A 27,437-nucleotide genomic window follows, 5' to 3' on the forward strand; every position below is an offset into this window, starting at 1 on the left:
CCACGCCATCTAGTGGTCAGAACCATCAGGGCTCAAAGTAATATAAAATCAAGCAAAATCATTCAATCTTATAATCACGAGAGAAATGCATGTGTGTGGGTTAGAACGGGTCCCTCTGTAATACAGAAAGACAGAAAAACCTTCCTCCTCCTCTACAATCCTCAATGCCACAGGCTGGGAGGAGACGACTGTTTTTCAGTCTCTCTGTTTAGCTCCAACTCTCCTTTACACACCTGCTTGACCAGGGAAGAGCCGTGATTTCATTCTAAGAAAACCAAGAGAAGGAATCTAACCCATAGATCTGTTGTTTGCCTTCTTTCCTGCCTCACCTCTCAATTTCTATTAGTTATATCTGAACTTTTCCTGTTTCCACTTTTCTGTTGTTTCTATCCTACAGTGCAATTATTTTTCATTGGAATCAGCACAAAGCAAACTACAGATGCAAAAGCAGTGATTAAAAGGGAACTAACAGTGATAGAGCAGGGCAAGGACTTCAGAGGGACCTTTCCGAGTCCACCACGCTGCACTGATACCTCACAGCTAAACTGGTCCATGGCCCTGGTCAAACTCATCCATATACTTGCAGAGTTCAGCTGCATCAATCTCTGCAGACAGTGTAGCTGCACGGTTAACTCACAGCTGTCCAGTTTCACTCCAGGAGGTGATTGGTCTCCTGTCTCACTGACCATGAGATCAAAATTTAAATTAGTGGACTAAGCAAAGCAGATGGCTCTTCCTAATGAGAAGGCCTGCAAAAAACAAACGGGTTGATCATCTCTGATGGCCTCAGGACTCAGATGTCAGTTTTCTTTCCTCTGACTTTATGTATATAATTTAATTTATCTGAGACAGGGCCCCCCTATGTAGTCCAGACTGGCTTTGAACTTACTATGTAGCCCAGCCTCAAACTCACTGATCCTCCTGCTTCAGCCTCCTGAATGCTGGGATTACAGTGTGTGCCACTATGCCAGGAAATTTCCCTGTCTTTACACTCAAATTGAAATGTCAGCTCTTTGTGGGTCTCCAGCATGACAGCTTTTGGGCTGGAACTATAGTACTGACCCTGGTTGACTTCAGTCCTCTCCATCTGGACAGAAACTAAACCATCCACATCCCTGGGGCTGCAGCCTGCTGACTGACCCTGCAGATGTTGGAATGTGCCAGGCCTCCATAATCATATAAGTCAATCTCTGTCTATCTATCTTTTATCTGAACTTAATAATGGGGATATGTTTTGATAAATGGATCAGTAGGCAATTTCATTACTGTGCAGATATCATAGTGTGCTTACACAAATTAAGGCAGCTACAATGTTATTAGGCAATTAATCATATGGTATCGTTTGTGTTTATGCAGTTCATCTTGACCAAAATGTTATGTGGCCTGGGACTCAAACAGATAGATAGATCTTCTATTGCCTCTTCTCTGAATAATCTTGACTAATACATATACCAAGAGTTGGTAAATACAGATTCAGTACAGTCTATCAATTAGCTCTCAAATTTGAAAAGTAATAAATAGTCTTTAAAACCCAGTTACTTATTTTGAACACTACTATGGATATTCATTATAGAACCCTACAGAATGACTGAGGCTATAGAAAAATAATCTTAGTCACTGAACTTGACCATTTGAATGTTTCAAGTATAAAATTCAAAGATGGGGATGGTGGCACACAACTGTGATCCCAGTCCTCGGGAGGTTGAGGCAAGAGTGGGGCAGAAACCTGATACTGAACCGGAAAGAAGGCACTTCACTTGGTGGAGTTTGGAAGACAAGGATTTTATGCTAGTGGACTGGAGGGAATCAGTTCCAAATCACCTACACTGACAGAGTGAAACAGACACATATATATTTTGCTATCAGCTGTAAAAGCTAATAGCAAGTTATGTAATTGGTTACATGAATTAAGTCATACATTATCAGGTAGAATTAGCTCCAGGGAATTGTTTATTATAAGGCGGGAAATTCTGGGAAAAAGAGTGCTGATCCAGACAGGCAGAGTTAAATGTGTCCTTGTCTGTATTATTTTGTCCTGGGTAGAAAGTACTTGAAACATACTAGAAAAATAAGCTATATTCTTAGGTAGGAAAATTTCAGGTTCTGATCTAGATCCCCAATCTCCCAAACAAGTGTACAATGAAGGCTTAAATAAATAAGACAAGTGGTATGATTTTAGGGCTCCAGGAGGATCAAAACCCTTTAGTCAGGTTTGAGACTGAGGGCTAAGACAAAGACTTCTCCAGACCACCCATATTCATTAGGTTCAAACAAAGTGTGGGGAAACTGAGGAAAGTTCAGGGAAATGAGCAGGACCTTGGAAGTCACTTCAAAGACTTCTCCACGTAGTAAGTTACGCCGTCTTATCTCCATGACGACATTTATGGTAGGAGTGAGACTACAGGAGTGAGAGAACCGCAGCTGCAGTCTTCATCCGCTTAAATGAAGTTTGAGTGAGGTGTCCTTGGCTGTGGCCTTGTCTTGCCCTTTGAGGTATCTCTGGCCTCACAGGCCACTACAGGCCTTGGCCAGGGCATGATTCATAGAGGTTCACTTACTATGAGTCAGCTCCCATTGCCAGGCAAGAGGCCTAGGCCTAGGATAGACCGACAGATAAGCACAGAAAGCCAATTAGTTAATTTTAAATCCTGCTCAAAGCCTCTTTGTAGTGGACGCTAACAGGAAAAAATAACCCTTGTAGCTTGACTGGGACAGGCTGACCTGAACCAGGTTATCTGTGAAAACAGCTGGACACAGACAGTCGAGGCTGACCAGGATTAGCTAATTATGTGACAGGCAGGTGAGCACATCTTGTCTCAATACAGTAACAAGCCATTAATTGATTTTTGAATCAATTTTCTTGCTATAAAATTTCCATTACACGAGCACTGCCACAGGTTGAAAACCAGCCTTTGCTACAGAGAGTTCAGCGTCAGTCTGGACTACATAGTGAGACTCTGTCTTGAAAAAAAAAAGCCAACAAAATAAAAAATAATGAAATAAAATTTAAAAAAACTAATACAGTGAAGGGTGAGGGCAAAGGGTCCTTGCTGAGTCAATTTGATCCTCTTTTAAGAGCTTTCCTGGAAGCTCAGTCACCTCTACCAGAATCCTGTCTAACATGCAGTCACCCTAGAGAGTCTGGGACTTGTAGTCTACAGCTGGGTACATGACATCATTTTTACTAAGGAAAAAGGGAGAAATGGGCGTCAGGTTAGCAACTAACCTGGCTTTTTCCATTGCATTCCAGTGTTTTCTCTCTCTTTTTTAAACATTATGTTGCCCTGGGCTGGCTTCAAACTCTCAGCAATCCTCCTTTGTCAGTCTCCCAAAGCTGAGATTACAAACATGCACCACCACCCCAGGCATCATACTGTTTCTCAGAATTCAGAATCCTGGCTCCGGACCACTTGGCCCAGGAATCAGAATTTTAGCAAACCCTTTTTCTTTTCCCTTTTGAGGCAGGGTTTTATGATGCTGGCCTCAAACTCGAAGCAATCTCCTGCCTCAGCCTTTGAGTACTGGGATTACAGGTGTGCAGCATCTCATCTTGCCAGTAAACCCTCTTAAGTGAGCGCTTGCAGCCAGCTCGACACCTGTTCACAAACATGCAGGGACCACTAATTATTCTGTCATAAAGGTCAAGCTTGAAAATCAACAATTAATAAACTATTAAATAGAGCATTTACTCATGACTCAACAAGTTTTGGCTCACTTGGAACCTGGAAACATTAGTTTTCATGTATTGTGAAAGGGGTTCTGTTAACTGTCCCTGGGATGCTGGAGACTTTCCCAGCCTGAGAAGCCAGGATCCAGGACAGAGAGCTTTGTGGCCACATTGCCATGGTGACTGTGCTGCTTTCAAAGCAATGATCCAGAGCCTGAGACACTGCCTAGCAGGGTATGAAGCTTGAGAAGTTGAGGGGCAGGGAGACCTTGCTGAAGAGCGATCCGAGGAAACCCCCGCTCTTAGTGGGCAGAGGCACCATTATCTGAGTGGCAGCTGCAGCCCGAGTGCCTGGCTCTTGATCCTTCGGGCCCTTGTGCATTTATTTGTGTGCCGGCCACACAGTGGCTGCTGATTTGCTCTCTTTCCTGTTTCACGCTGGCCTCTTCTGGGATCCTGCTCCTGCCCGGAGAGATAAGCAGCTGTCTGTACTTGTCTCCCTTCCAAGCAGCCGAAAACCTGCTTCTGCCAGTTTCTGAAACCTAAAAGCAACGCATGGCTCTTCCTGTTTTTCTGAATTTTGTTTTTATTTGTATCAGATGACAAACATCCTAAGGGCTACATATTAAGATTTATGTAGTGGCTCTTGCTGCTTGGTAGATGTCTAGGTGACTTTTACTTTGTTCTTTGAGCTTCCTAAATTTCCTTTGGTTTTCAAATGAGCATGAATAATGTTTATGGTAAAAGGAGCCATTGGAAACAGCCTGTAGTAAGCTTACTAGCACATTTAAACATTCACTGCAGTGTGACCTGCTTTTTTTCATAAGTATTCTGGAATTGAACTCAGGAACTTGCACTTGCCAGGCAGGCATTTATGCCACTGAGCAATCCCTTCCACAAGTATTTTATGTCTGGACGCATGTTCATTTGCATGTTAACAGGCATGTGAGGGGCTAAGCTTCAGCATATACATTGCAAGCTTCCATTCCTGGGACCAATTTTGTAGCTTCTGATTGTTGTAGCTTTGCTATAACTCCAAAAAGATCAACTAGACAAACAGCCCTATTTGGTTACATAACATTACAGCAATACTTTAAGTAATAGACACGGTTGCATTTGACTTTTCAAACACTTTTGGGAGTTTTTTACACATTTCCTAAATCTTGCCTCATTTGGGACTTTACCCAAATGTTGTTCTTATGGTTTTGTCTCAAGTATTCTGTTTGTGTTCTTCTATGCTAAAAGCATGAGATTACAAATAAAAGTTTATAGAGCTATAAATAGCAGCCCTCTTGCTCATTCTGTAATGAATCCTACCTTCTTCCTCCATCTGCTGCTTCAATTTACTCTACTTGATTTTAATTCTGCAAAATGCTACCTACGTTTTGGATAAAGTTGGAAGCCAGGGATAGTGAAAATAGTTCCAAATATAACCTCTTACTATTTTTTTGAGATGGGATTTCCCTTGTGATCTGATTTTTGTACCTGCTTTTACACACTTATAGGCGTATGCTACAATTTGTTCCACGTTTATTATTATTATTATGTGTGTGGTACTAGAGACTGAATCCGCAGCCCTGCCCTGAGCTACATCTCCAGTCCTTTTTTGCCCCCATTCCTTTTTTGACAGTTGCTAAATTGCCAAGCCTGCGCTCAAACTTGTTATCTTTCTGCCTCAGCCTTCCAGAGTGCTGGGATTCACAGTCCTGTTCACTATGCCTGTCCAAAGATTTTTTTTTTAAAGAAAATGACTGAAGACATGGTGGTGCACACATATAATGCCAGCACGCAGGAGGCTGGGGCAGGAGGACTGCAGTGAATTCAAGGCCAGCCTGGGCTACACAGTGAGACTGTCTTAAAAAGCCAACCGAGTTCACTTCAAGCAGCACCTATACTTAAAAAACCAACCAAACAAAAACAAACACATGCTGGTAGAGAACAAAATTGGCAGGGATGTATGCCATTCTTACAAACAGTGGTTTTTTAAGGATACGAAGGACTTTTACTTTAACATTTCTAAGAAGGTGATTTTCTTTAGAGAAAGGAAACCGGCAAGGAATTACCTTGTTGAAATAAAAATTTCAGTCATCCTTATGTTGATCCTGTTTTGTAGCTATTCATGTCCATTTCCATTAATATGAGGCAGAATATATCTATGTCTATATTTTACATATAGTACTATATTAGAGTATTTAGAAAACCAACATTATTTTTTTCACTATGTAAAAAATGTATTTTTTTGACCTATAAGAAAAACGTATTTATAATGTGAAACAGACCATTTGAGATGAAATTCAAGTAGAAGTTGACGGTGGAGGAATCTGTTAAGAACAGATCTGCTTATTTTATGTAAAGAGAATTAGGGTTAATTACCTGGTGCCAGAACAGGAGCTAATGGGAGGAAAGGGAAGAAACTACACAAACCAGTTCTAAAATGATCTCTGCATTTTTAATTTCTTAAAAGTCATGTCCACAGCACACTCCAAGCAATGCTTTGCTGCTTTGTGTCCAACAGCATTATGTTAGAAAACAAAACAAAAAATTTTTAAAAATTAGTTCTCTGAAATTTGTCAATAATTACCAGTCATGTAAATCTGTTTCAACATAGTAAACATTTCCAAATAGTAATGGTTCAATCCAAATCCAAAATCACACTCTGAAATGCATTAAAAGCTATAACAGAAACAAAAAATAAATATTTTTTAGGAAGAACAGATTTGGCATTATGAAATAATGTTAAAAGAGAAGCTTTCAAATGCAAATCGTGTCTAGATTTTTCCTTTTACTACCAGAGTGTTTGGGTCTTCAGTGGCTGCAAGCTGACCTCAGTGACTGGAGAGCAATTACCCGAGTCCTGAATTTCCTTCCCACAGAACCAATGTGCTTTCCAGCACAGGGCTTGCTTTTTAAGAGTAGTGTCCACCACAGGCTAAGAATATTAGAAATGGGGCCAGTTAGTTCACATGAGTTGCTGAATTTGGTGCCCAACTTGTTTTATACATTTTTAATATCTCTAATTAATTTGTTTTACTTCTCTCAAAATCTATCAACAATAAGTATCCAGTTTTAGTGAAATGAAAACTGAAATTTGTTTCGCCGACTGCATTAAAACACAGCCAGGTCTTACACTCTTCCAGATCATTTACACTTTATTATAATGCAGGGCTCAGCACCTCCAGGTACAGATAGCCCTGCCCTTTAACCTGAAAGTTTAGAAAAACTGGAAGGTAAATTTTGAAATTTGGCTGGGTAAGAAGTTTTCAGACAATTTCTCTTTCCAAAAGCCATGATGGTTTTGCTTAGATATGACATGAAAAAAAGCAGAATTCCACTCATTTTCATGATGCACCAATATGTATGTCCATCTCCACCCCCTACCTGAATCTCCACTTTCACTATTCTCCCCCAGGAGAGACATTTTCCTTTAGGATCATGGTCAGTCTGGAAAGAGAACTGGGAAGGGCTCATTTGAGAGTGACAAGGTATTTGAGGAAAAATGCAACACAAAAAAAGGTGAAGCAAGCCAAGATGTTGTCACCAAACCTCCCTTGTAAACACACCTGACCTTCCCTTACATATTTAGATACTGTTTTAAAATTCTCAGCACAACATTTTGTATCACAAGTCATGTATAGTTAATTCAGTCTCCCTCAGCTCCTTGCCCTTCAGTTGTTAAAGAATTCTATTATCCTGTTTGGAAGATGAGAGGTAGTGACATTTTATTCTCTTAATGTCAAGCTAAAAGTTCCACACATCTGGCACATGGGTTACGAGAGAGAAACACACAGGAGCACCATGGTCCGCTCCTGCACTCCGGGGACTTTGAGTGCCCGCGCTTCCCTTGCCACGGACGGTGGATAGGCCCGCGGCGACGCCAGAACGGGGTCCTGGGGTCCTGACGCTACTCGGGGCACAGTGCTGGCGGGCCGCCATCGTCCTTCAGAAACGCAGCCGCTTTCCTCCCGTTCTTCTGAACGTGATCTTCATTCATTTTCTCCAAAGCTTCGATCTGTAGAATCAATACATTGAGTCCATCTGTCAAATTGCTACTTTGAAGAAACACTGCAGACTCTGGCAATATTTTTACTCTTAATAATTATCTAGGACAGCAATGGTGAATCTTCTAGAGATTAAAGGCTCAAGCTGCAGCCCAAAACCCACTTATGTATCACCAAGTGCCAACACTGAATTAAACCTGAATACTGTTTTCAATGAATTCTATTTTTCGTTTCTTTTCTCTTCTATTTTTGGTACCTGGGATCAAACTCACAACCTTGCACTTGCCAGGCAAGCACTTATGCCAAATCCCTAGCCCCACTATTTTAGTTTAGAGAAAACAACTCATACATTAACATCATTTGACTTAAAAGAAACACACATGCTGGTCTTGAATTAAAATCATTATTTGGGGGGCTGGGGATTTAGCTCAGCGGCATAAGCGCCTGCCTTGCAAGTAGGCAATCGTGAGTTTGATCCCTGGTACCGATAAAAACGAAAAAGACCAAAAAAAACCAAAACAAAACAAAAAAAATCAGTATTTGGAAGCTGGGTATGGTGTCGAATGCCTATAATCCCAGAACTCAGGAGGCTGAGGCAGGAAGATTGCCACACCACAAATTCAAAGCCAGTCTGAACCACATAGCAAGACCCTGTCTCAAAAAACAAAGACAAGAAAATAGAATTATAGACATACATGTATGTTCACGGGCAACAGTTAGTACCTTTATGAAGCTAGCAACTGGCACCTAGTAGGTCTTACTGTGCTCAGACATACTCCTCATTTAACAGCTGAGTTCATTCCTGAGCTGGGTCGGCAAATGAACCGGTCACTAAATAAGGAATTGCATGTAGTCTGTATATTACAATTTTCAGAACAAAGAAACAGTCAAAGGAAACTCTGACTTGATGACTTTTTGCATAACCCTTACATGCAGTACTATAATGTATGACATAAAATACAGCACCGTACAGCACAAATTACAGTACTGTATAAACAAGGAGTACTGTGCAAAAAAAGGACACTGAGGCTGTATCAACAAGATGTACACAACTGTACAAAAAGGGACAGGTTATAAGCCCCAGCTGTGGGTCGTAAGTGTGAAAGTCGTTAAACAGCTAAGTCATTAAGTGAGCAGCATCTGTACTCTATAAAGCTTCCCAAGAATGGGACAAAGGAAAACCAACATTCGCTGAAACACTGAAACAGCCAGCAGTATTCTAGAGCTACTGTGCCGGGGCCGACACCCCATCCTCTGTTACCTCAGAGTTGATCACGAGTCTCCATAGATTCCCGAGCCACTCTCTGCTCGGCTATGATGCTGGGAATAATTAGCTACTGTTTCACAACTCTGCTCATTGTTCAGTCTTCTCTGGAGGGAGCTGTTTTTGTTTTTGTTTTTGTTTCATGGCCCTCTAGCTCCAATATTTCAATGACTGACGTTTTCTTAATTTTTCTTTTTTGTCTTTTTGAGACAGGGTCTCACTATGTGGTTCAGGCTGGCTTTGGGCTCACTTTATAGCCCAGGCTGGACTCGAACTTCCTGCCGCAGCCTCCCAGGTGCTGGCATTACAGGAGTGTGCCACCACACCTGGCTCTGTCTGAGTATTTTTGAGGAGGGCAGTTGCTAACTCTCTGTTGTGTTAAGGGCAGGGTTCATGCATCACTTTCTGTGTCACTGGGGTGTTTGCCAGTCACCCTCCTCAGTTAGGAAGCAAAAGCCAAACTATTTTAGAAACATGTTATTTGTTCATCTACATGTTATTTGTTCATCTGAACCAAATGGTGAACTTTGCTTTGCACCTGAAAATGACCAAACCTATCTCATGAAAAGTCTTGAGTTTGTTTTTTTAGGGGAGAAAGCGGAAACTTTGCCCTCAGTGCAGCTCTCATCACCACCCAGGTGACGCTGCCTGGCGCTTACCTCAGCTAAGAAATCCGCTTCATTATCCGCCGAGATGTTCAAGCCCGAAACAGCATTGAAAAGTTCCCGCTCACCCAGGGCTTCCTTCACGCCTCCCTTCTGGAAAAACTAAGCAAAACACAAGGGGGCCAGCAAGAGCCATTAGTGAGGTTCTCATCAAACCTCCGGAGCACAGCAAAGTGCGCTTCCCACCTCGGGCCCAACTCTGCAGTTTCCCACTCTGGGCTTCTGCGTGCCCAACCCTCACTCGCACAGCTGTGCCGGCTTCTGGACTCTGTCTGTTGTGCTACGCCTTCTGCAACTGGGAGTGGGACTCAGCTCTTTGGCTGTGTAGATGCAACACACTCACTAAGCCCCGTGAGCAGAAGCCTTCAGGCAGAAGTTATTTCCCATGAAGTTAGCCCATCTGTTAGAGAAGTCTCTCCTATCTGAATCTGCTGCTAACTCGGTTCCTTTCAAAGTGGCAAACAGTTGGAGTCCGACTCTGCTTACTAAGTTTGAACTCCCTGAATTTGATTTTCTTTTGGAGACAGAGTCTTGCTGTGTAGGTCAGGCTGGCCTTAAAAGCCACTCCACAGCCCCGGCTGACCTCCAACTCCTCCTGCCTTGGTCTCCCTTGTGCTGAGAGCACAGAGGCACAGCACTCTTTCTAATGACAGCTACCAGCCTCTTTCTAATGGCAGTAAGCATGCAAGCTTTGCCAGCTTGTGTTTAAGCACCGTGCACACAGTAAACACCTACTCAGCTGTTTAAATGTTAGGAGCCAATATTTTGCTCCTTGGGGAATTATGCAGAAAGGTGCGCCATGGAACCAAATTCTTGCTGAAAATGAAATCTGATAAACTGATCTTTCTCACTTTCATTCGGTCTCCTAAGCACATGGTCCTCAAGTTTACTTTATCTTTGGAAGGAGAAAATCCTTGAACCTGCTCCACCCCACGAACACGGCCCCCCACCAACAACCCACCTGGGAGACATTCCTGCAGTCCCGGAACAGGAACTCCAAGCCATGAGGATGAGTCGGCTCCACTGACTGACTGACATCAATCAGCCAGACCTGTGAGACACAGAACACACCGGTGTGTAAGTGTACAGAAGCCCCGGGGGGAGGCGGCACCCCAGCACTCGCAGGCGGCCCTCACCTTTCCGGCGTGCCACAGCATGTTGTACTCGCTGAGGTCGGCGTGTACCAGCGTGCACTCGTGATACAGCTGCTGCATCAGCTGCGGGGGCAAGGCAACACTTAGAAGTGGGAACAATTCAACCTTCCCATACCATTACCTGTGGATAAAAGCCTATCTCTTCTAGAAACACAGACAAGCCCGAGGAGCTCACTTCCCCTTTTTTTCATGATGCTGTGACTTGAACCCAGGGCCTGACGCATGCTAGACAAGTGCTCCACACTGAGCTGCATAGTCCAGGACTGGGCTAGGCAGGGTGGGGACTGAGTGCGTGACATGACTCATGACTCCCTGGCCTTGCACAGCACCATCAAGAGGCCGAGGGTCAGATGGCCTTCCCACCTGGGAAAGATGACGTCAGCCAGCCTGTGGTGACAACCAGGGCGCTGAGGAAAGCTACTTCCAGACAGAAAGGACACACCCCCTCAGGGGCTCCCACAGGGTTACATATTCCTGTAACTCACAGGCAAAGAGTATGGCCCCCTAGACTCAGCGTGGAAACCAACACTGATGCCTTCATCCGCTGCCCTTCGCAGAAGGACACAGTGCAGGCGCAGCACCACTTGGCCTCCTCCCCAGCTACCGACCTCCCAGCGGAGCCAGCGAATGGACCTGAGTATCCTTCTGGCAGGGAAAGGTGTCTCCTCCCCAGCCTCATCCGGCACCTTCTCCTGGGGAACCTTCCCATTCGCCCCAGCTGCTCTTGGCAGCAGCACCATGCACACGTGAGACGCAGTCCCTCGCAATCAGGCCGAGCAGTGCAGAGCCGTGAGCTCAGCACTGCCTGAAGCTCCGAGGCCGTGGGTGACATGCACTTGCTGTGCCCCCATGGGTGGCTCTCCACTGCAGGGCGGGCTCCTAACAGCTGCACCCCTCTCCTCCCTGCCCCGTCTCACAACAGATAAAACCTCAGCCTCCCTTCACTGTCACCCACGGAGTACAGACTGAGAAACACCACGTGGGCCACGTGCAGTGCCGCCAGTTTGACTGCAGGAAGTTTTGTGAAAAACAGCTTCATGTTTTAAGTCACTAAGGTGAACCACGAAGCTTTCTCTTGCTCTAAGGAGTCTTAAATTTTGTAAAACCACTCCAGGCCACGAATTTACCTAAAGAGAACTCTTGTTACCTTCTTTCACAAACTTTGGTTTGTCATTAACACCTTGAAATACTACTACTTCAGGGGCTGGAGATTTAGCTCAGCGGCATAAGCACTTGCCTTGCAAGCAGGCAGTCGTGAGTTCGATTCCCAGTACCGATAAAAAGGAAAAAGACAAAAAAAAAAAAAAAAAAGAAATACTACTACTTCAGGGAAATTTTTTACAGCTTAGAGGATGCTGGGCGGGGAGAGGGGGGGTCTCACAGTGTTGCCTTGGCTGGTCTTAAATTCCAGTCAAGTGATTCTCCTGCCTCAGCCTCCTGAGTAGCTTGGACTATAGGAGTTTGCCATCACACATGGCGAGAACAAATATTTTGAAAGTTGGTGCGTGAGTGCTTTTCAAGGCACGACTTACATGAAGTGTTTGATAGTAGGCTTCTTTCATTTCTTCACTACTGAGCTTTACTTCTTTTAATTTAGGGGCTGGAACTTGATCGTGGCCAATAAAAGACATCACTAAAATATGTTTCTTAAGAAGTACAACTGTTGGACAAGGAATTCCAGCTTTCTGCATTCTACACAGAAATAAACAATCAAGAATATAAAGATCAGAAGGAGAAAATGTCACTTCGTCAACAAATACCTAACCTGAGCTGGCACAATGTTCTACCCGGGCAGTGTCTCTCCACACACACAGCGAGACAAGTGTCTGCCCACTGAGAAGCCATGGACAGGTGGAAGGACAGTCACATGAGGGACATGGAGAGGACAGTGTGACAACTGCCTGCGCAGAGGTGTGGGCCAGTGCCACGGGAGCGCCTAGCACCACAGAGGGCTTTCCAGGGAGACCAAAGACAGGAAGCACAGCGGGTATTCAGAGCACAGGCCCCTTAGGGGACAGAGGTGTCAGCACACTGGGCCCCAGGAGAGGGTCAGGTGACGGGAACTGAGGCCTGGGGTGGGAGGGAGCTCCAGGTCATGAGTCCCTCCGTTCACACTAAACACTGTGGAAAGCTGACAAGGGGCCCGCAGTCTAGAAATGAGAGGGCAGCAAGACCACTGAGAGTTATTCTAGAAGGTTCTAAGGAGAAGAATTTTGCAACTAATACATACAATTACTTTTGAAAGCAAACATCTTTAGAAAACAATAAACTGAAACTATGTTTTCAACAGCTAATGAGAAGATTTATTAATAATAGTTTATAATTCAATTTCTTAGTTGATAAAAGACATTCCTTCATAGGAAAGAAACTTTGTACAGAACTGAGAAGTCCAATACAGCGAACTGCAATTTGATTGGTTAAGACCATATCCCATTAAATTAACAAATTATGAGGCCAGAAGGGAATTCACTATTTGTGCCAAGCTTAACTGGAAGCTAGACATTTTAATTCTCGGACAATTTAAAAGAACAATTAGAATGATGATATATCTAGGCAGAAAATGCCTAAATTTCCCCTCAAATCAGAGAAAAGAAAAAAGACAATGGCCTTTTCATTCTGAAATTCAGCTTAAATACATGGAAATATTTTCTTAGGAAGGCCTCATGAAGCACTAGAACTTCAAGTCCTTCTGTTATTTCAATAGGTGAATAGAAAAGAAAGCATGAATTTTTTTGCCCAGCTGGCAGTCCTAGTACAAAAAGGCCAAGATTCCGTCTAACACACAATTTTCTTTACCTTGTAAGATTGTGCATTTCTTTTTCTGCCCACATGCGGATGATCTTACGTGGATTTAGTTTACTGAAGCGATCTTTAAACCTGAAATCATCTTTAATGTATTTGTCACGATTCTTAAACTCATTAAGGGTTGTTTTAAATACCTTGATGGCACATTCTGTAGGTATAGCTTTAACGTCTTCCTTTCCATCCTCCATGCTAAGTGGGAGAAGAAAAATTAAATCAGTACACATTATCAGCTCACAAGTAAAATGATTTCTAAACAAAGGTTCCGCAACATTCAAGTGTATCTACCTGCTCTGAAAGTGCTAAGTCTTGGTTTCTGGAAGTCTTCCAGTTTCCGCTCTTAATAAAATCTTAGGTGTGGGAGTTGATTTGTTGAAGTGGGGGCCTTTTATGCTGCCCAGAACTCTGTTAAATTCCTAGGACTACTCACCCATCACTGCCTCCATCTCTGCTTTTTTTTTTTTTTTTTTTTTTTTAATTTTGAGATGGTCTTGCTAAGTTTCCCGGGCTGAACTTGAACTCATGATCTTCCTGCCTCAACTTCCCAAATTGTCAGCCAGTTTTAAACAATGTTCACTTAATGATTATGGAATCAAGCATGGAAAACAATGACAAGATCTGAATGTTAAAAAGTCTAGTCTACCTAGGAGAGGTCAAGGGTAAACTTCAATAGAAGTCTCTTACAGAACAGCTCTTTAAAAATAACTCTCCCACTCAGGGCAGATATAAGGATGAAGGGGGAGGGTCCCTGCAGGGAGTGTGCAAAGGGGGCCAGGGAGGATAAAGACATGGGAAGGACAGAGACAAGCTGCACAGGAGACGTCCCAGGGGAGCAGGATTCTGGGTAGGCTTCATACGACAATAACAGAAGCAGAGAGGCAGGATCCCCGGGCACTGGAGAGAAGCCCCAAGCAGACAGCCCAAAGGCGGCTGGGTGTGGAAGCACAGCTGAGGACCACTCCTGATGCTGGCGCCGTAGGGAGTCAAAGTAGGGAGAGCCACGGTGAGGATGGTGGGGACAGGAGACATCAGTACAGTGTCCACCCCTCCTCCTGAGGCCACTGTTGGCACAGGATGCAGCGAGAAGCGGAGCAGCCCCTTCCACACCAGGCCAGGGCCAGGCCTCGATCACTGGGTCTCTAGGTAGCACCAGGTGACCCTTCCTCCCCCTGGGGCCCTGCGTGTTGCCTCAGCTTCACTGTCCTCTGTGTGCAACACCCACACTTCTCTACCAGCTTCTTTTAGTCTAGCAGGGGTCACCCCAGGAACAGCACCATAGGGGCTGCTCTAGCCAAAAGCACCCCATATCCACCCCAGCTCATGGCCTTTGCACACACAGCCCCAGGCTCCTCTCCTTTACTCTTACTACCATTGAGTCCAATCACCATCCTTGAATTCACTGTGTAGCCCAGGCTGCCCTGTACTGTCTGCAATCCTCCTGCCTCAGCCTCCCGAGTGCTGAGATTACAGGTACACAGCACCACACCCAGCTTAACCGTTCATTTTAAAATAATCTGTACTATTATATTATTTTAACTTGGTCTCAGAGAACTCTTAGGTGAAATTTAGAAAGGGAGCAAAGCTTAAAAGCTGAAACAAACCTCTACTAAGAGAGGTATTATAAACCAGCTATTGTCAAATATGATCTCATTTATCCCTACAAAAATTCCATGAGGTGAAGAGCAATTTTTAAATGATATTTAGTAAGCTACAAAATCACACAACTTGAAAAATGATGCTCCAATGTTAACTTTTTTTCTTTTAACTTTGTTTTTCTTTTTAGTGCTGGGGTCAAACCCAGGCCTCATGCATGCTTGTATTTTAACAGAGGTACAATACTGAGCCCCAATTTTTCCCCCTGTGCTGGGAACTGAACCCAAGGCTCTTGCACTGAATTACATCTGCAGTCCCTTTATTTTATTATTTTGAGACAAGCTGAGTTCCTAAATTGTCTAGGCTGGGCTCAACTTATGATCTTCCTGCCTCAGCCTCCCAGAGTGCTAGATGATAGGTGTATGTCACCACACCAGACTCCTAACATTGATTTATGTTTAGAAGTGTAATTCAATACATAATTGTATGTGAATGTCCTAGCTAGAAAGGGAAACAAGTTCAATAGTTAAGGAAAATAATCAGCTTCCCGGCTAGAGGCTTTCATCACACTTTTTAAGCGCCTCTGCTTGTTATGCAGCATTAACTCTGATGTGGTATAAACCCACCAATCCTGGGGGGTGGCTGTGCTCGCGGGCTCACAGTGGCCGTGTTACCATCGGCTCCTTTACCTCCCTCCATATGCGTGGAAGACGACCGATTCCTTCCCGGTGCTGATGCAGCCAGTGATCGTCTCCAGCATCCCAGAGTTGACCATTTTATACATGAGCAAGCGTGTCTTAGGGTCAACTGCTTTTTCCTGCCAAAGATAAGGCACCGTGAGGACGACCGAATCATGGGACAAACCCGGAGCCATTTCTAGTATCAAACACTCAAAATCCATCTGGATATTTTTAACTTTTATTATTTAATATATATATATTATTTAATACATACACACACACACACACACACACACACACACACACACACACACACATATATAGTAACATATAATATTTTAAAGGACTGCTTTCAAGATACCAAAAAAAAAAAAAAAAATCTCTAAACCAGTGCAAAAAAGAGCGGGGTGTGGTGACAAACGCCTATAATTCCAGCACTCAGAAGGCTGAGGCAGGAAAATCACTGAAAGTTTTGAGGCCAACCTGAACTGCATAACAAGACCCTGCCTCAAAAATAAAATAAAACAACACATCTCCAGCGTCTTTCAAAGTGAGTACCTATAGCAGTGGTGGCGAACCTACGGCACACAAACCCCAGCAGGCACGAGAACCCTCTGTCGGCAGGTGAGCCAACTGTGTGCACTGTTTTTCCAAACTAAAACCTCAGTATTCAGGTTTCATTGCAGTGTTGGCATTTTGCAAAATAAGTGGGTTTGGGGTTACAGTTTGGACCCTCAGTCTCTAAAAGTTCTGCCATCGCTAACCTACAAGGATACCAGGTCACCAAGTCACATCCAGAGTGTGATTCTGGGCTGGAGCATGGGGTCTGGGCCTCCAGCTAGGTCATGACTCATGGTCAGTACTTCTGCAAGCATCATTCTCACAGCTCAGGGTTTCCTCAAGGGCAACCCCAGAGGGACGCATGTCCCAAGGGAGGGAGCTACTGACAGTGACTGCCAAGAGGGAGGACACGGGGAAGATACGGGGCAAAGCGCCTCGGGTTCAGTCTGTCTGGGTGTGGTCCCACACTGCACTGGCATGGTGGCCTGGGGAGTGCTCCATGCTACACCTGGTGCTGATCCAGAGTGAGTCCAGCTACTTCTCCTCCTGGTCACTGAGCACCGACCAGCTGTCACCTTCTCTTCACCCCGACTCCCCACTTGCTGGCTAGACAGGCAGGACTGGAAAGGAGTGCAGGGCCTCTGGCTTCTCTACCAAAGCCTGGCCATGGAGCCTGCACCCTCCTCCCAGGCAGTACACTTAGGGGACCAGGGACAAAGACAGCCATGGTCCCAAATGTCGCCATGGCCCTGGTGATATCAGTAATAAACCCAGGGCTCCTTGCCCAAGGGTACCCTCACCTCCTCTGGTGTCCTCCTCCCCTGGCCCCATGGAGGCGACCATGCCCCAGGAGCAGCAAATCCAAGCCAGGACAAGGTGGTAGGGGGCACTGCCCGCTGCCTTCTGCTTATAGCAATAAGCATAGCGCTCCTCCACCCCAGGGGCTCAGTAAGGGGTGCGCACTGGGGTGGCCAAGCAGACACGTCCTGCAGCAATCTCTTTCAGTCGGACCCACCTGGCAGCCCCTTCTGGGCTCCCCCCTCCAGCTCTGACCCCTTTCCCACTTTCCCCTCTGTGAGAGTGGCACCCTGCAACACACAAGCAGTTTAGTGGAACATGAAACAACACCCGCTCTCCTACTGCAGGACCAAGACCCAGGCCTGCCCTGCGGGCTCTGTGCGACTCTCTGAAGCCTCCTGGGCTTGTTCAAGAGCAGCAGCTGTGACTTTCATATTCTGCCTTTAATCCAAATACTGGAAACAGAGACCAAAAAGAAAATGCTCACACGTGAGCCTAATTTATCACCAGCGTTTAAACAGCACTTAGCATTCTTACAGTTTTCCTGAGACTTCATAAATCAGCTTATTCTCATAAGAGTAGATATCACCTTCATTAATGCCAAACTAGCCTAAAGGTATTAAGTTATGAATATGTCAGTAACATAACAGATTTTTTTTTTTGAGACAGGTTCTCGATGTATAGGTTCGGGCTGGTCTTGAACTCACTATGTAGTCTTGGCTGATCTCAGATTCACAATGATCCTCCTACCTCAGCCTCCTAAGTGCTAGGATTACAGGTATGTGCCACCACACCAGGCCTAGGAAATATTATTTTAAATTTAAAATTTTACATATATATATATATATATATATATATATATATATATATATATATATATATTTTTTTTTTTTTTTTTTGGTAGTACCAGAAATCAAACTCAGGACCTTGTACTTGCCAGGCAGGCTTAAGCCACTGAACTATATTCCTGGTCCTTAAATAATACTATTTAAAAATACTGGGACATTCAGTTGTAATGTAAACTATACAGTTCAAATTATTTATGGCCACAAAATGTGAATTTAAATGACTAATAGACATCACATTAAATCTAAAAAGCCAAACAGCAAAGCCATTTGAGTTTTATTTATGTCTTCTGATTTGAAAGCCAATCTTACAAAAAAGCATCACATGTGAAGTTTTGTCTTGTTTCATGCAAACATGAAGATTTCCAATATGAATTTTTCCATTAAAAAAAAACACCCCAGATACCTACTGCAGTGGAATGCTCCTTTTTCTCATGCAGGCGGGCGCTCCGGCGTTCTTCAGAGTAGGCGTGTTGTTTTAAAGCATTGAAAACATGATTTGATAGTTTTAAGTCCATTCCAATTCCATCTCCTACCTGAAACCCAGGGGCAAACTGCCAAAAATAGAAGAATTAGCATCTGAATATTTTTAGACAGAAATACAAAAAAAAGCATTGAGAAGATCAGTCAATAGGAACAGAGCTCACATTCGATACTTGATCATGCTACAAAAACAGAACCCATAGCTACTACAGAGGGAAAAAAACCAAAAACTCACTCATTCAAAGAACATTAGTCCGTTTTGTTTGTTTTCGAGACAGGTCTCACTATGCAGTTCAGGCTGGACTTGAACTTGCTATGTAGCCCAGACCTGCACTGAATTCACAGAAATCCTCTTGCTTCAGCCTCCCAAGTGCTGGGATTACAGGCGTGCACCACCATGCCAGCCTCTAGAATGCAACTTCTTTAAAATTATTTTATTTCTGATTTTGCAGGAGGTAGTTCAGGCACAAAACAAAAAATTCCAGATGAAGTACAGATAAGTGGCAGAAGAGTTGCCCAGTTAGTACGTGTGAGGCCCTACTGTTCAATTCTCAGGGCTGAATAAAAAATCCGAAAGTATTTTTCACTCTCATTACTAGCCCCAGTAGCCTCTGTTGTTTGTTTCTTGGATAGAGGGTGCTATTTTATAAAATATAATATGCAGAAAAATAAATGCTGTATAAGAACTCTTTAACTTTAGAATCAACATAAATAAATTAGCTTTCAAAATCCTGCTGGAGGGTTTCATTCTGAAGCACTTGTGTTTCTTCGGTGGCTGAGCTTTCATATCTAAAATATCTTTAAGAAAGAAGACACTTGTAGACAAACTGAAGAGTCTACTTCTAATCCTGTTTTTACAGTGTATTCACATATAAAACTACAGCGGGAGAGACGGACTCTGTAACTCACATTTTCCATTCTTGCTGTATTCTTTCTGCCGCACACCACTTCGTCGTGTTTGGTGGTGATATCTTTTCCTTTTCCAATAAAACCCTTTTTGGGAGTGGGAACTGGTTTTGCTAAAGATGATTAAAACAAGCCAAGGATGTGAAAATAGTAAAAACTAAACTGCTATACACAACACTGCCTGAACAGACATTTGAGCCTAACAGTAAACTACCAGCTGTGGCTCCCAGATGACCATGAAACTAAAAGGGTGCATTGGGAAAATCAAGCTTCCTGCCCCTCTGTGTCCCCCTCGCAACTCCGAGGTCATCCATACCTGGCCTGTAGGGGTCGTGGCGAGTGTCCTGCCAGTCAACTTCGTCTTCAGAGCTGTCGCTGTCTTCAAAGGGATGCACTTTTCGGTAATTTTCAAAGGAAATGGAAACTGAAATGGCAAAAAGAGTTGAAGATTTATTTGGGGCCATGGTGCAAGCACTTCCTCCCACCACCGCAGGCATCGGGAAAAGGCCACTCTACCTTTGCTGTCGCCATTGAATTTTTTTTCTTCACGCCTCAACTGGGCATCGTATTCTCTGTCAAACTCCATTTGCAGCATCTGAGCCAGCATCAGGTCGCTGGAAGTGTCAACGTTTTCCCCCGAAATGAATGGTCCTTCAGTGACACTATTCAAAGTAACAGATAGGAACTAACACGGGGTGCTGGTGCAGACAGAGCTGCAGAGCGTGAGAGCAGGATGAGTCTTTCTCATGCTCAAGCAAAGGTAAGAACCCTGCTAAGCCAGCCAGTGTCAAGACCAGCTCCACATCCATGAGAACACCAGCCAGGGTTAAGAGACCCACGAGGTCAGGGTTAAGAACCCAGAGACCAGGGGCTGGGGATTTAGCTCAGCGGCATAAGCGCCTGCCTTGCAAGCAGGCAGTCGTGAGTTCGATCCCTGGTACCGATAAAAATGAAAAAGACCAAAAAAAAAAAAAAAAAAAAAAAAAAAGAACCCAGAGACCCAGAATACATTTGTTCTGGGTTCTAAACAAAGGACAGACAAAAATTGATAAGGGTTGTATGTATGTCATCCTAGCACTTGGGAGGCTGAGGCAGGAGGATTGTCCTGAGTTCAAGGCCAGCCAACTACACAATCAGACCCTGTCTCAAAACACAAAACTGATGAGCAGTTAAACTACAAACACTGGAAAACCACCTCATCTAGTTCAATTGTTGCATTCACATTAATTTACAAAACCCAGAGAACCACTGCAAAAATCAGAATAATTTTCAAAAAAAAAAAAAAAAAAAAACCCTGCAAGTTCAAATTCCATTTGACCCAGTCATTCCCCTTCTAGGTATCTTCCCAAAAGAGTTAAAGACATCTTATTATAGCGACACACGCACACCCATGTTTACAGCTTATAGTAACTAAGTCTTGGAAGCAGCCTATATATCCACAACAGGTGAGCAGATAAAAAAAAGATGGTGTTTACACACAGTGGGGTGCTGTTCTGTCAAAGAGAAGGATAAACTCGAGTCATCTGTAGTAACATGGAGGTACCTGGGGACCACAATGTTAAGTGAGGTAAATCCAACCACACGCTTAAATATTGCCTGCTTTCCCTTGTATGAGAAATCTAGACCATAAACAAAGAGCAGAATAGTGGATAATGGAAAGTCAGGAGGTATCTTTTTAAAAGGCGAAAAGCATCAAGAGATGGAAGGAAGAGGTAAAAGGGAAGGGAAGGGATGAAAAAAGGAACTAAGACCTGTTACATACAGGTAACAAATCAACACAAGGAAGGTAAACACTACATATCTTGAACATGTACCAAAAAATAAAAAAGAAGGGAATCAATGGATGGATCCCAGTAGTCAGGAGGCTCACATAGGAGGATCACTATTCAAGGCCAGCCTGGATTACACAGCAAGTTCAACTACAGAGCAAGACTCTCTCTAAAAAGAAAAAGAAAAAAAAAAAAATAGCCTAAACTACAGATTAAGACCTTGTCTCAAAAAACAAAATGAAACAAAACAAAACAGATGGATGGGGAGGATAAAAAAACAAATTAAGATGGGGTGAGTGTCCCCTACTAATAGGCTTGGAATCAGCAGTTTCAGGCTCAGATTTTATATCTGTGTTAGGGTTAAAGATCTCTAATTTGAACATTCAAATCATAACCTGAAACTTTCTGAGTACCCTAAATTTTAGGGATGCTCAATCTGTCATGGGCTCAGGACCAAAATTCAAGTGTCAGCAGACTCCTGGTATGGTCTTTATTCTACCACTCTACTTTTTCTGAATCTATTTCTTCATCATTTGTCACATCAAATCCTAAAGCCGTGTTATAGGAAACTGCTAGATAAAATAAACCCACTAAGACTTTTACTTACGCAACTTCAGGAAAAGCAGCAGCTTCTTCTTCTAACTGCAGTTCTTTAGCCAGTTGTTCACTCATTACATCAGATAAAGAGCAGGACATTGTCTTTTGAGGAGTAGCCCATGGACACTGTATATTTAAAACAGAAGAAAGGAAAAAAGGACACTCAATCCATAATGATCTATTTTTTTTTATTTAGTTTTTGGTGTTTTGAGACAGGGTTTTGCTATGTAATCCAAACTGGCTCACTACATAGCCCAGACTGGCCTTGAACTAGCAGCAAGCCTCCTGCCTCAGCTTCCCAAATGCTGGGATTATAGGTGTGCACCATCACCCTTGGCTGCAGAAATCATTTTAAAAGTAAAAATATCTCCACTCAAATGTAAACAAGGATAAAATAGAACTAAAACAGTCAGGAGTACTCTCTGGCCTGCTCAGAAGCAGCAGGCTACTACTGTAGCATCTCTTCCACCAGCCACGAAGTTCAAGGTTTTCCTGTTGTTCCAATTGCCTGCTCCCCCACACCTTCCCCGCCAGTCTGTGATGGGACTTGCAGATCTCACAGAACGCACCATAGCAGCTATTCAAAGCCCGGGATGGGGCAGGGGGTTAACACTAATTTTCATTTGTTTTGTCTCGAGACAGGGTCTCACTATGTAGACCAGGCTGGCCTTGAATTTGCTATCTTCCTGCCTCAGCCTCCCGATTACAGGTGGGCACCACCACACATGCCTGGCCCAGTTCTAACATTCTAATCTAAGCATTAAGTCTCAGCTAAGTGTAAAATCTGTGCATGTCAAACCACCCCAAAATATCCCGGTATATGCTAATACAAAACCTCAAAAATCAGATTTCTAAACTTTAGAATCTAGCGACAGAGCCCTGAAACAATAAGGTTACAGCAAAGTACTATTCGGAGACTCTTCTTCAGCAGGTGCCTCCCGCAGCAACACCACTGTCTCAACCTTCTTGACAAATCTAGATTTCACAATTGTCTCAACTAACTTCTAATTAATCTTTCTGTTCCTTTGTTGCTTATTCCTTTCTCCATACCACAACAGGATGTTTCTTCTAAAAAATGCAGATGTGATTGGTTCTGGTTCTCATTTAAATCTCTTGTGTTGCTTCCCTTTGCCTTTGGGATACAAAGTCTGAACATCTAATAGACAATGCAGCACACACCCATAGGAGCCCCGTTATTCAATCAAGGTTAGCCAGCATAGGGCCCGCAGCTGTCCTGAGGCCTGGAGAACTCTGGGGGGGCGGGGGCAGACCCCAGTGCAGGATCCATCTCCGGGTAATTCAGGAATGAATATGGCTTAGGACCGAGGGATAACCTCCCATGAAGCCTGTATTCCCGCCCGAGACAATCAGGATTGGCTCTGTCCCCTCTCTCCCTAAGACTGAGGAGATGTGTGTGGCCCTGGCACACACCTACACAGACCAATGCAGAACTCAGGAAACAGGGAGGCTGCCTGTGGGTCTGGCCTGACTCTGACACACTCGCACTCAGAGTGAACCATGCACTGAGGTCTGGAATACTGAAACACTCTGTAATCCGGAGACCACGGCCAACCTCTTAGCTATGTGACTCTGCTGACTTCCTCCTGCTCTTTAACCTAGAAATGCTTGTTCTGAACAGTCTCAAAGTCCAGGCTCCACAAGGCCGATGACGGTATTCTCCAACTCAGATTCTCATTCACGTCTGACGACAGTAATACTAACAGCAGCGTAACAGATAACATTTCCATATTTCCTGTACATAAATCACTTGGCCAGACACACGAAACTTACAGAAATCATTTAAGTGATATCACAACCAAGTAGCTGCAATAGCATCTCCACTCTCATGGTGTAGAAGCCAGACAAAGGTTTTTTTAAGCCAAGGTGAGGTTGCATGTGGAGATGCCCAGCCTTGCACCAGGGCAGGAGGATCCCATGGGCTGAATGTTCTGCAGTCTCTCACTGCTGCTTCCTTCCCCAACCACCTTTAGGGAGGTGAGCTGTGGACTGCCTGCTGCCTGTGAGAGAAAACCCAAACTCCCCAGCAAGGAATGCCCTTCACCACTGCCCTGCATTGGCCTCCCAATCCCAAACCTCCCTGTCCTGCACTCTGGTGACACGAATCATGCTCCAAGTGTGGCACATCTCACCCCTCTGAGCCCTCACATTTTATCTCTCGAGGTTTTTCCGCATTTCTATTTACACCAGTTAATGTCACCTCCTCTGGAAGGCCGTGCCCATGCCATCAGACAAAGCTGAATCCTGTGTTCCCCGCTCCTTGGGCAAACACTGTTGCTGTGGACCCTTGACCAACTAGGGGCCACGTACCCCATGACAGCGCAGGAGCCCGTGGAAGGGTGGGATTTGGACTCCCGATGCCGGGTGTAGAGCTTCTGATGAGAAGTATTCAGTGCCGGCCATGGTACCCCAGCTCAGCTGGGCCCACCTGCTGACACTACTTCCTTAGGAGAGGTCAGCAAGGGAAGGTTCTAGAACCCCATACTTATAAATGCAACCAAACGCTTCAGCCTCGCCACCAAAAGCCTCCCCAAATCTCCCAGGCTGTGAAAGTGCCAGCTTCTGGGGGCTCAGACTCCTCCTGACCTTCCTCGGGATACAACCAGCTTGGCTCACAGAGCAAGGCAGTGAAAATTTACCAGAGGCTTCTGGGAAAGGATCCAGGAGTGCGGGGCGGAGAACCTCTGTCACCAGCTTGTGCCATGATCTCCCACCCCTCCTGGCTGCAGGTTACAGAAAAACCACCTCTTTCCCTCCAGTTCCTAACAGAACCCCTAGTTGGCCCACTTTATAGAAAAGTTTTTCTGAGGACAATCATGGTGAAGCAATCAGGTAAAATCAAAAACAAACCCGAGGCGGCACATGATAACAAAAAGTCAGCTGAAGCAAATCAATAAAACCACAACCCACGAGATCTCTTTTCTAGCCGTACAGCTAGTGGATATAATCAAGGTAGAGTATCTGAGTCATTTTACAGCTGGGTGTGGTAGCACATACTTGTAATCTCAGCACTGGGGAGGCTGAGGCAGACAAATCAAGAGTTCAAGGACAGCCTGGGTACCTAGAGTTCAAAGCCACTTGAACGAGTGAGACCCTGTCTCCAAAAAAAAAAACCAAAACCAAAAACAAAACAAAAACCAGCACTTCGACATTTTGTAACTGGCACCTTGTGTTTTCAAAACCTTTCTAAGGTAGAAGTCTATATTTTTAAAGTCTAACTCAGTTTATTCTGTGTTTCTGCTGTGCCTTTACTTCCCATCTTCCATTGTATTTGCTATAATTATCTATCAGTAGATGGATCCTTTTCAATCAAAACACTACAGCTGAATGAAAAAAAGAGATCTGAAAATCCAGGTATTTTCAATAAATGAGATGTTAAAAACATCTTCAAAAAGGGGGATTTAGCTCAGTGGCATAAACACCTGCCTGGCAAATGCCAGGTCATGAGTTTGATCCCCAGCACCACCACCCCCCCAGAAAAGAGAGAGATCTGCAAAAATCAAAACAATACTATTTACTAATTTTCTTTTTTGGGGAAAGGTTTTTAATATGACTTTTAAATGACTTAACTGATTTTTAAATTTCTCAGTTTTAATTTTTGATGTGATAAAGATCAAAAGAGATTACAATACAGGGCTAGGGATTTAGCTCAGTGGCATTAAGCACCAGCTTGGTAAGTGTGAGTTCTGGGGTTTGATCCCTGATCCCCCCCCAAAAAAATATATTCATATGAGCAAAAGTTCTTTGGAATCATCAATGCTTTTGTTTGTTTCTGAAACAGAGTCTTGCTATGTAGTTTCAGACTGGCCTTGAACTCACTATGCAGTCCAAGCTGGCCTCAAACTTGTGGTGATGCTCCCGCCTCAGCCTCCCAAGTGCTAGGATCACAGATGTGCCCCACCATGCCTGGCTAAATGATTTTTCAGAATATAAAAAGATCCTAATTAAAGTTTTGAGAATCACTAGCCTTACATATTCCTTCCGTTTTTCAAGTGCCTCGAGTCTCTACCTCCCTCCATGTAAGCTTCTGGTACTCCTTTGGATTTTCTATAAAGTTTAGAGAAGAAATAATATAAGCGATACTCTTTCAAATTATTTCATCTGTGAAAACCCCATCTTCCCAACTGAGTGTCAGTAAACCCCTGACATCATCATCAAATGATGAAAGTGGAATTTCAAAGTTTTGATGTTCATTTAAATAAGAATATGACTGATCTGAAATACTTATTATTAGTCTTGTAAGCGAAATTTTTGAAGTTAGGATGTACCCAGAACAGTTTGGCTTGTTTCAATTTTTTTTAACCAAAGTTTGTGGATTTTTAACTGGAAGAATTTAATATATACATTGAGTATATTTTAATCCTCTCTGTTACAAGTTTGCCCACTGATCTTAACCATGTAAAAAAGTTTTAATAGGAAAAATACACAATGTAACATGTAGATGTAAACATATTTACCGATGGAATATCTTAGATTATTCCTAAAGATGTGTTAAAACCAGCATCCCCTAATAGCTACTTACCCCTTTTCTGGTAAGATCAAGACTGAAGTACTCACAATACAAACAGGTGAACTTTTAAGCGAAACAAGTGTCTCATGTTAGCATGCAAAAGACAATTATGAAGATTAAAAATAAAGCTGGCTTCCTTCACAATCTTAGTTTAAAGAACACAAAACCCCACGGAAGCACTTTTGCTCTGAATTGAGCCTTCGATATAGAGGCAGAAGTCTTTGCAACTTTCTAATGCTAATAATATGAAAAGGAGGAACCTAAAAACGGAAAACTAAATCTGAGGTTACAGGGGTTGTGTTTGCCGTTCTGGGAAAAAGTTTAAACGTTAAAGCCCAGGCAGATCAGCACATAGTGTATTGTTCAGTATTTGCGATGCAAGAGGGAGGGTGCGCCTAGATTTTATCTTTACCACTTCAAAAACAAGAAATTACCAAATGGAGATAACCATACTTGTCAAATTAAGGAAACAGCTTCCTAAGTCAACTTTCTGTCTAGCTTTCAAAGTGTTGAGCTGATTTAGCCTGTGAAAAACAAGATCGTGCTTGTTTCCCTCCAATGCCAGCTGAAAAGAGAGTTCTGCTCAATATACGCTACCGAGATTCAGAAAGAAAAGTGAAGATGTAAAGTCAGACCCCAGCCCATCCAGCACAGCCTCTGGGAGCCCCGCAGCTTCTTCCCAAAACCCTACCCCAAGTCCCTGGGTCGGGGTCGTCGGGGTGCCGCCGCTAGAATTTCCCGGACCCCCTCTCCCAGTGTTCCGGGAAAACGAGCCTTGGTGACCGAGGCAGGTACGCCTGCCCCGACCACCACATACCTTGCTGGGTTGCCAGGCCGCTGTGGGCCTAGGGTCAGGGGATGCTACTCCCACCAGATCCATTGGGGGAAGAAGGCGGAGACAAGAACAGAGCAGCTAGGTGGCAGGACGGGAAGCAGATCCCGCCGAGACGGGAAGAATAGCAGCGACCGGCGGTAGGAGCCGGAATTAAGGTGACAGATGGCGGCGGTAGCCGCCGCGTCCGGAACTAGACCTCGTCTCTTCCGCCCTCACCGCAGGGGCACTAGCTTCTGATTGGCCAGGTGATCCTGACTCCGCCTTAAAGCATCTTGCTCCGCCTCCAGGCGGA

The 27,437-nt window shown here is 44.0% G+C and overlaps 1 protein-coding gene and 1 long non-coding RNA gene across 2 annotated transcripts; one reads left to right on the forward strand and one right to left on the reverse strand.

Annotated features, from left to right (window-relative positions):
* Positions 1–6,094: 6,094 nt before the first annotated feature.
* Riok3 (RIO kinase 3) lies at positions 6,095–27,341 on the reverse strand. Its single transcript, XM_003474033.5, has 13 exons — positions 27,128–27,341; positions 21,793–21,908; positions 19,933–20,078; positions 19,733–19,840; positions 19,420–19,529; positions 18,438–18,581; positions 15,833–15,960; positions 13,545–13,742; positions 12,281–12,440; positions 10,731–10,811; positions 10,556–10,645; positions 9,589–9,696; positions 6,095–7,676 (listed from the first exon to the last, which is right to left on the reverse strand). The coding sequence occupies exons 1-13, from the start codon at positions 27,188–27,190 to the stop codon at positions 7,569–7,571; spliced, it is 1,560 nt and encodes a 519-aa protein (XP_003474081.1). The 5' UTR covers positions 27,191–27,341; the 3' UTR covers positions 6,095–7,568.
* Positions 10,532–13,735, forward strand: LOC134471806 (uncharacterized). The gene is made up of 2 exons (XR_010041475.1): positions 10,532–10,671; positions 11,306–13,735. It is a non-coding gene; the product is annotated as an uncharacterized LOC134471806 (long non-coding RNA).
* Positions 27,342–27,437: the final 96 nt, after the last annotated feature.

This window comes from Cavia porcellus, unplaced genomic scaffold (genome assembly GCF_034190915.1).
Source record: "Cavia porcellus strain 051 isolate PalLab524CR breed Dunkin Hartley unplaced genomic scaffold, mCavPor4.1 scaffold_20, whole genome shotgun sequence".
NCBI lineage: Eukaryota > Metazoa > Chordata > Mammalia > Rodentia > Caviidae > Cavia > Cavia porcellus.

What these genes read in the sequence shown, in the direction of transcription:
- Riok3 (XM_003474033.5), bottom strand. Translation starts at nt 27,190, where the DNA reads ATGGATCTGGTGGGAGTAGCATCCCCTGACCCTAGGCCCACAGCGGCC. An exon ending in CCACGACCCCTACAGGCCAG is followed by an intron (nt 19,530 to 19,732) that starts GTATGGATGACC and finishes AATCATCTTTAG; the next exon opens with CAAAACCAGTTCCCACTCCC. An exon ending in TGCTGTGGCACGCCGGAAAG is followed by an intron (nt 10,646 to 10,730) that starts GTGAGGGCCGCC and finishes TGTGTCTCACAG; the next exon opens with GTCTGGCTGATTGATGTCAG.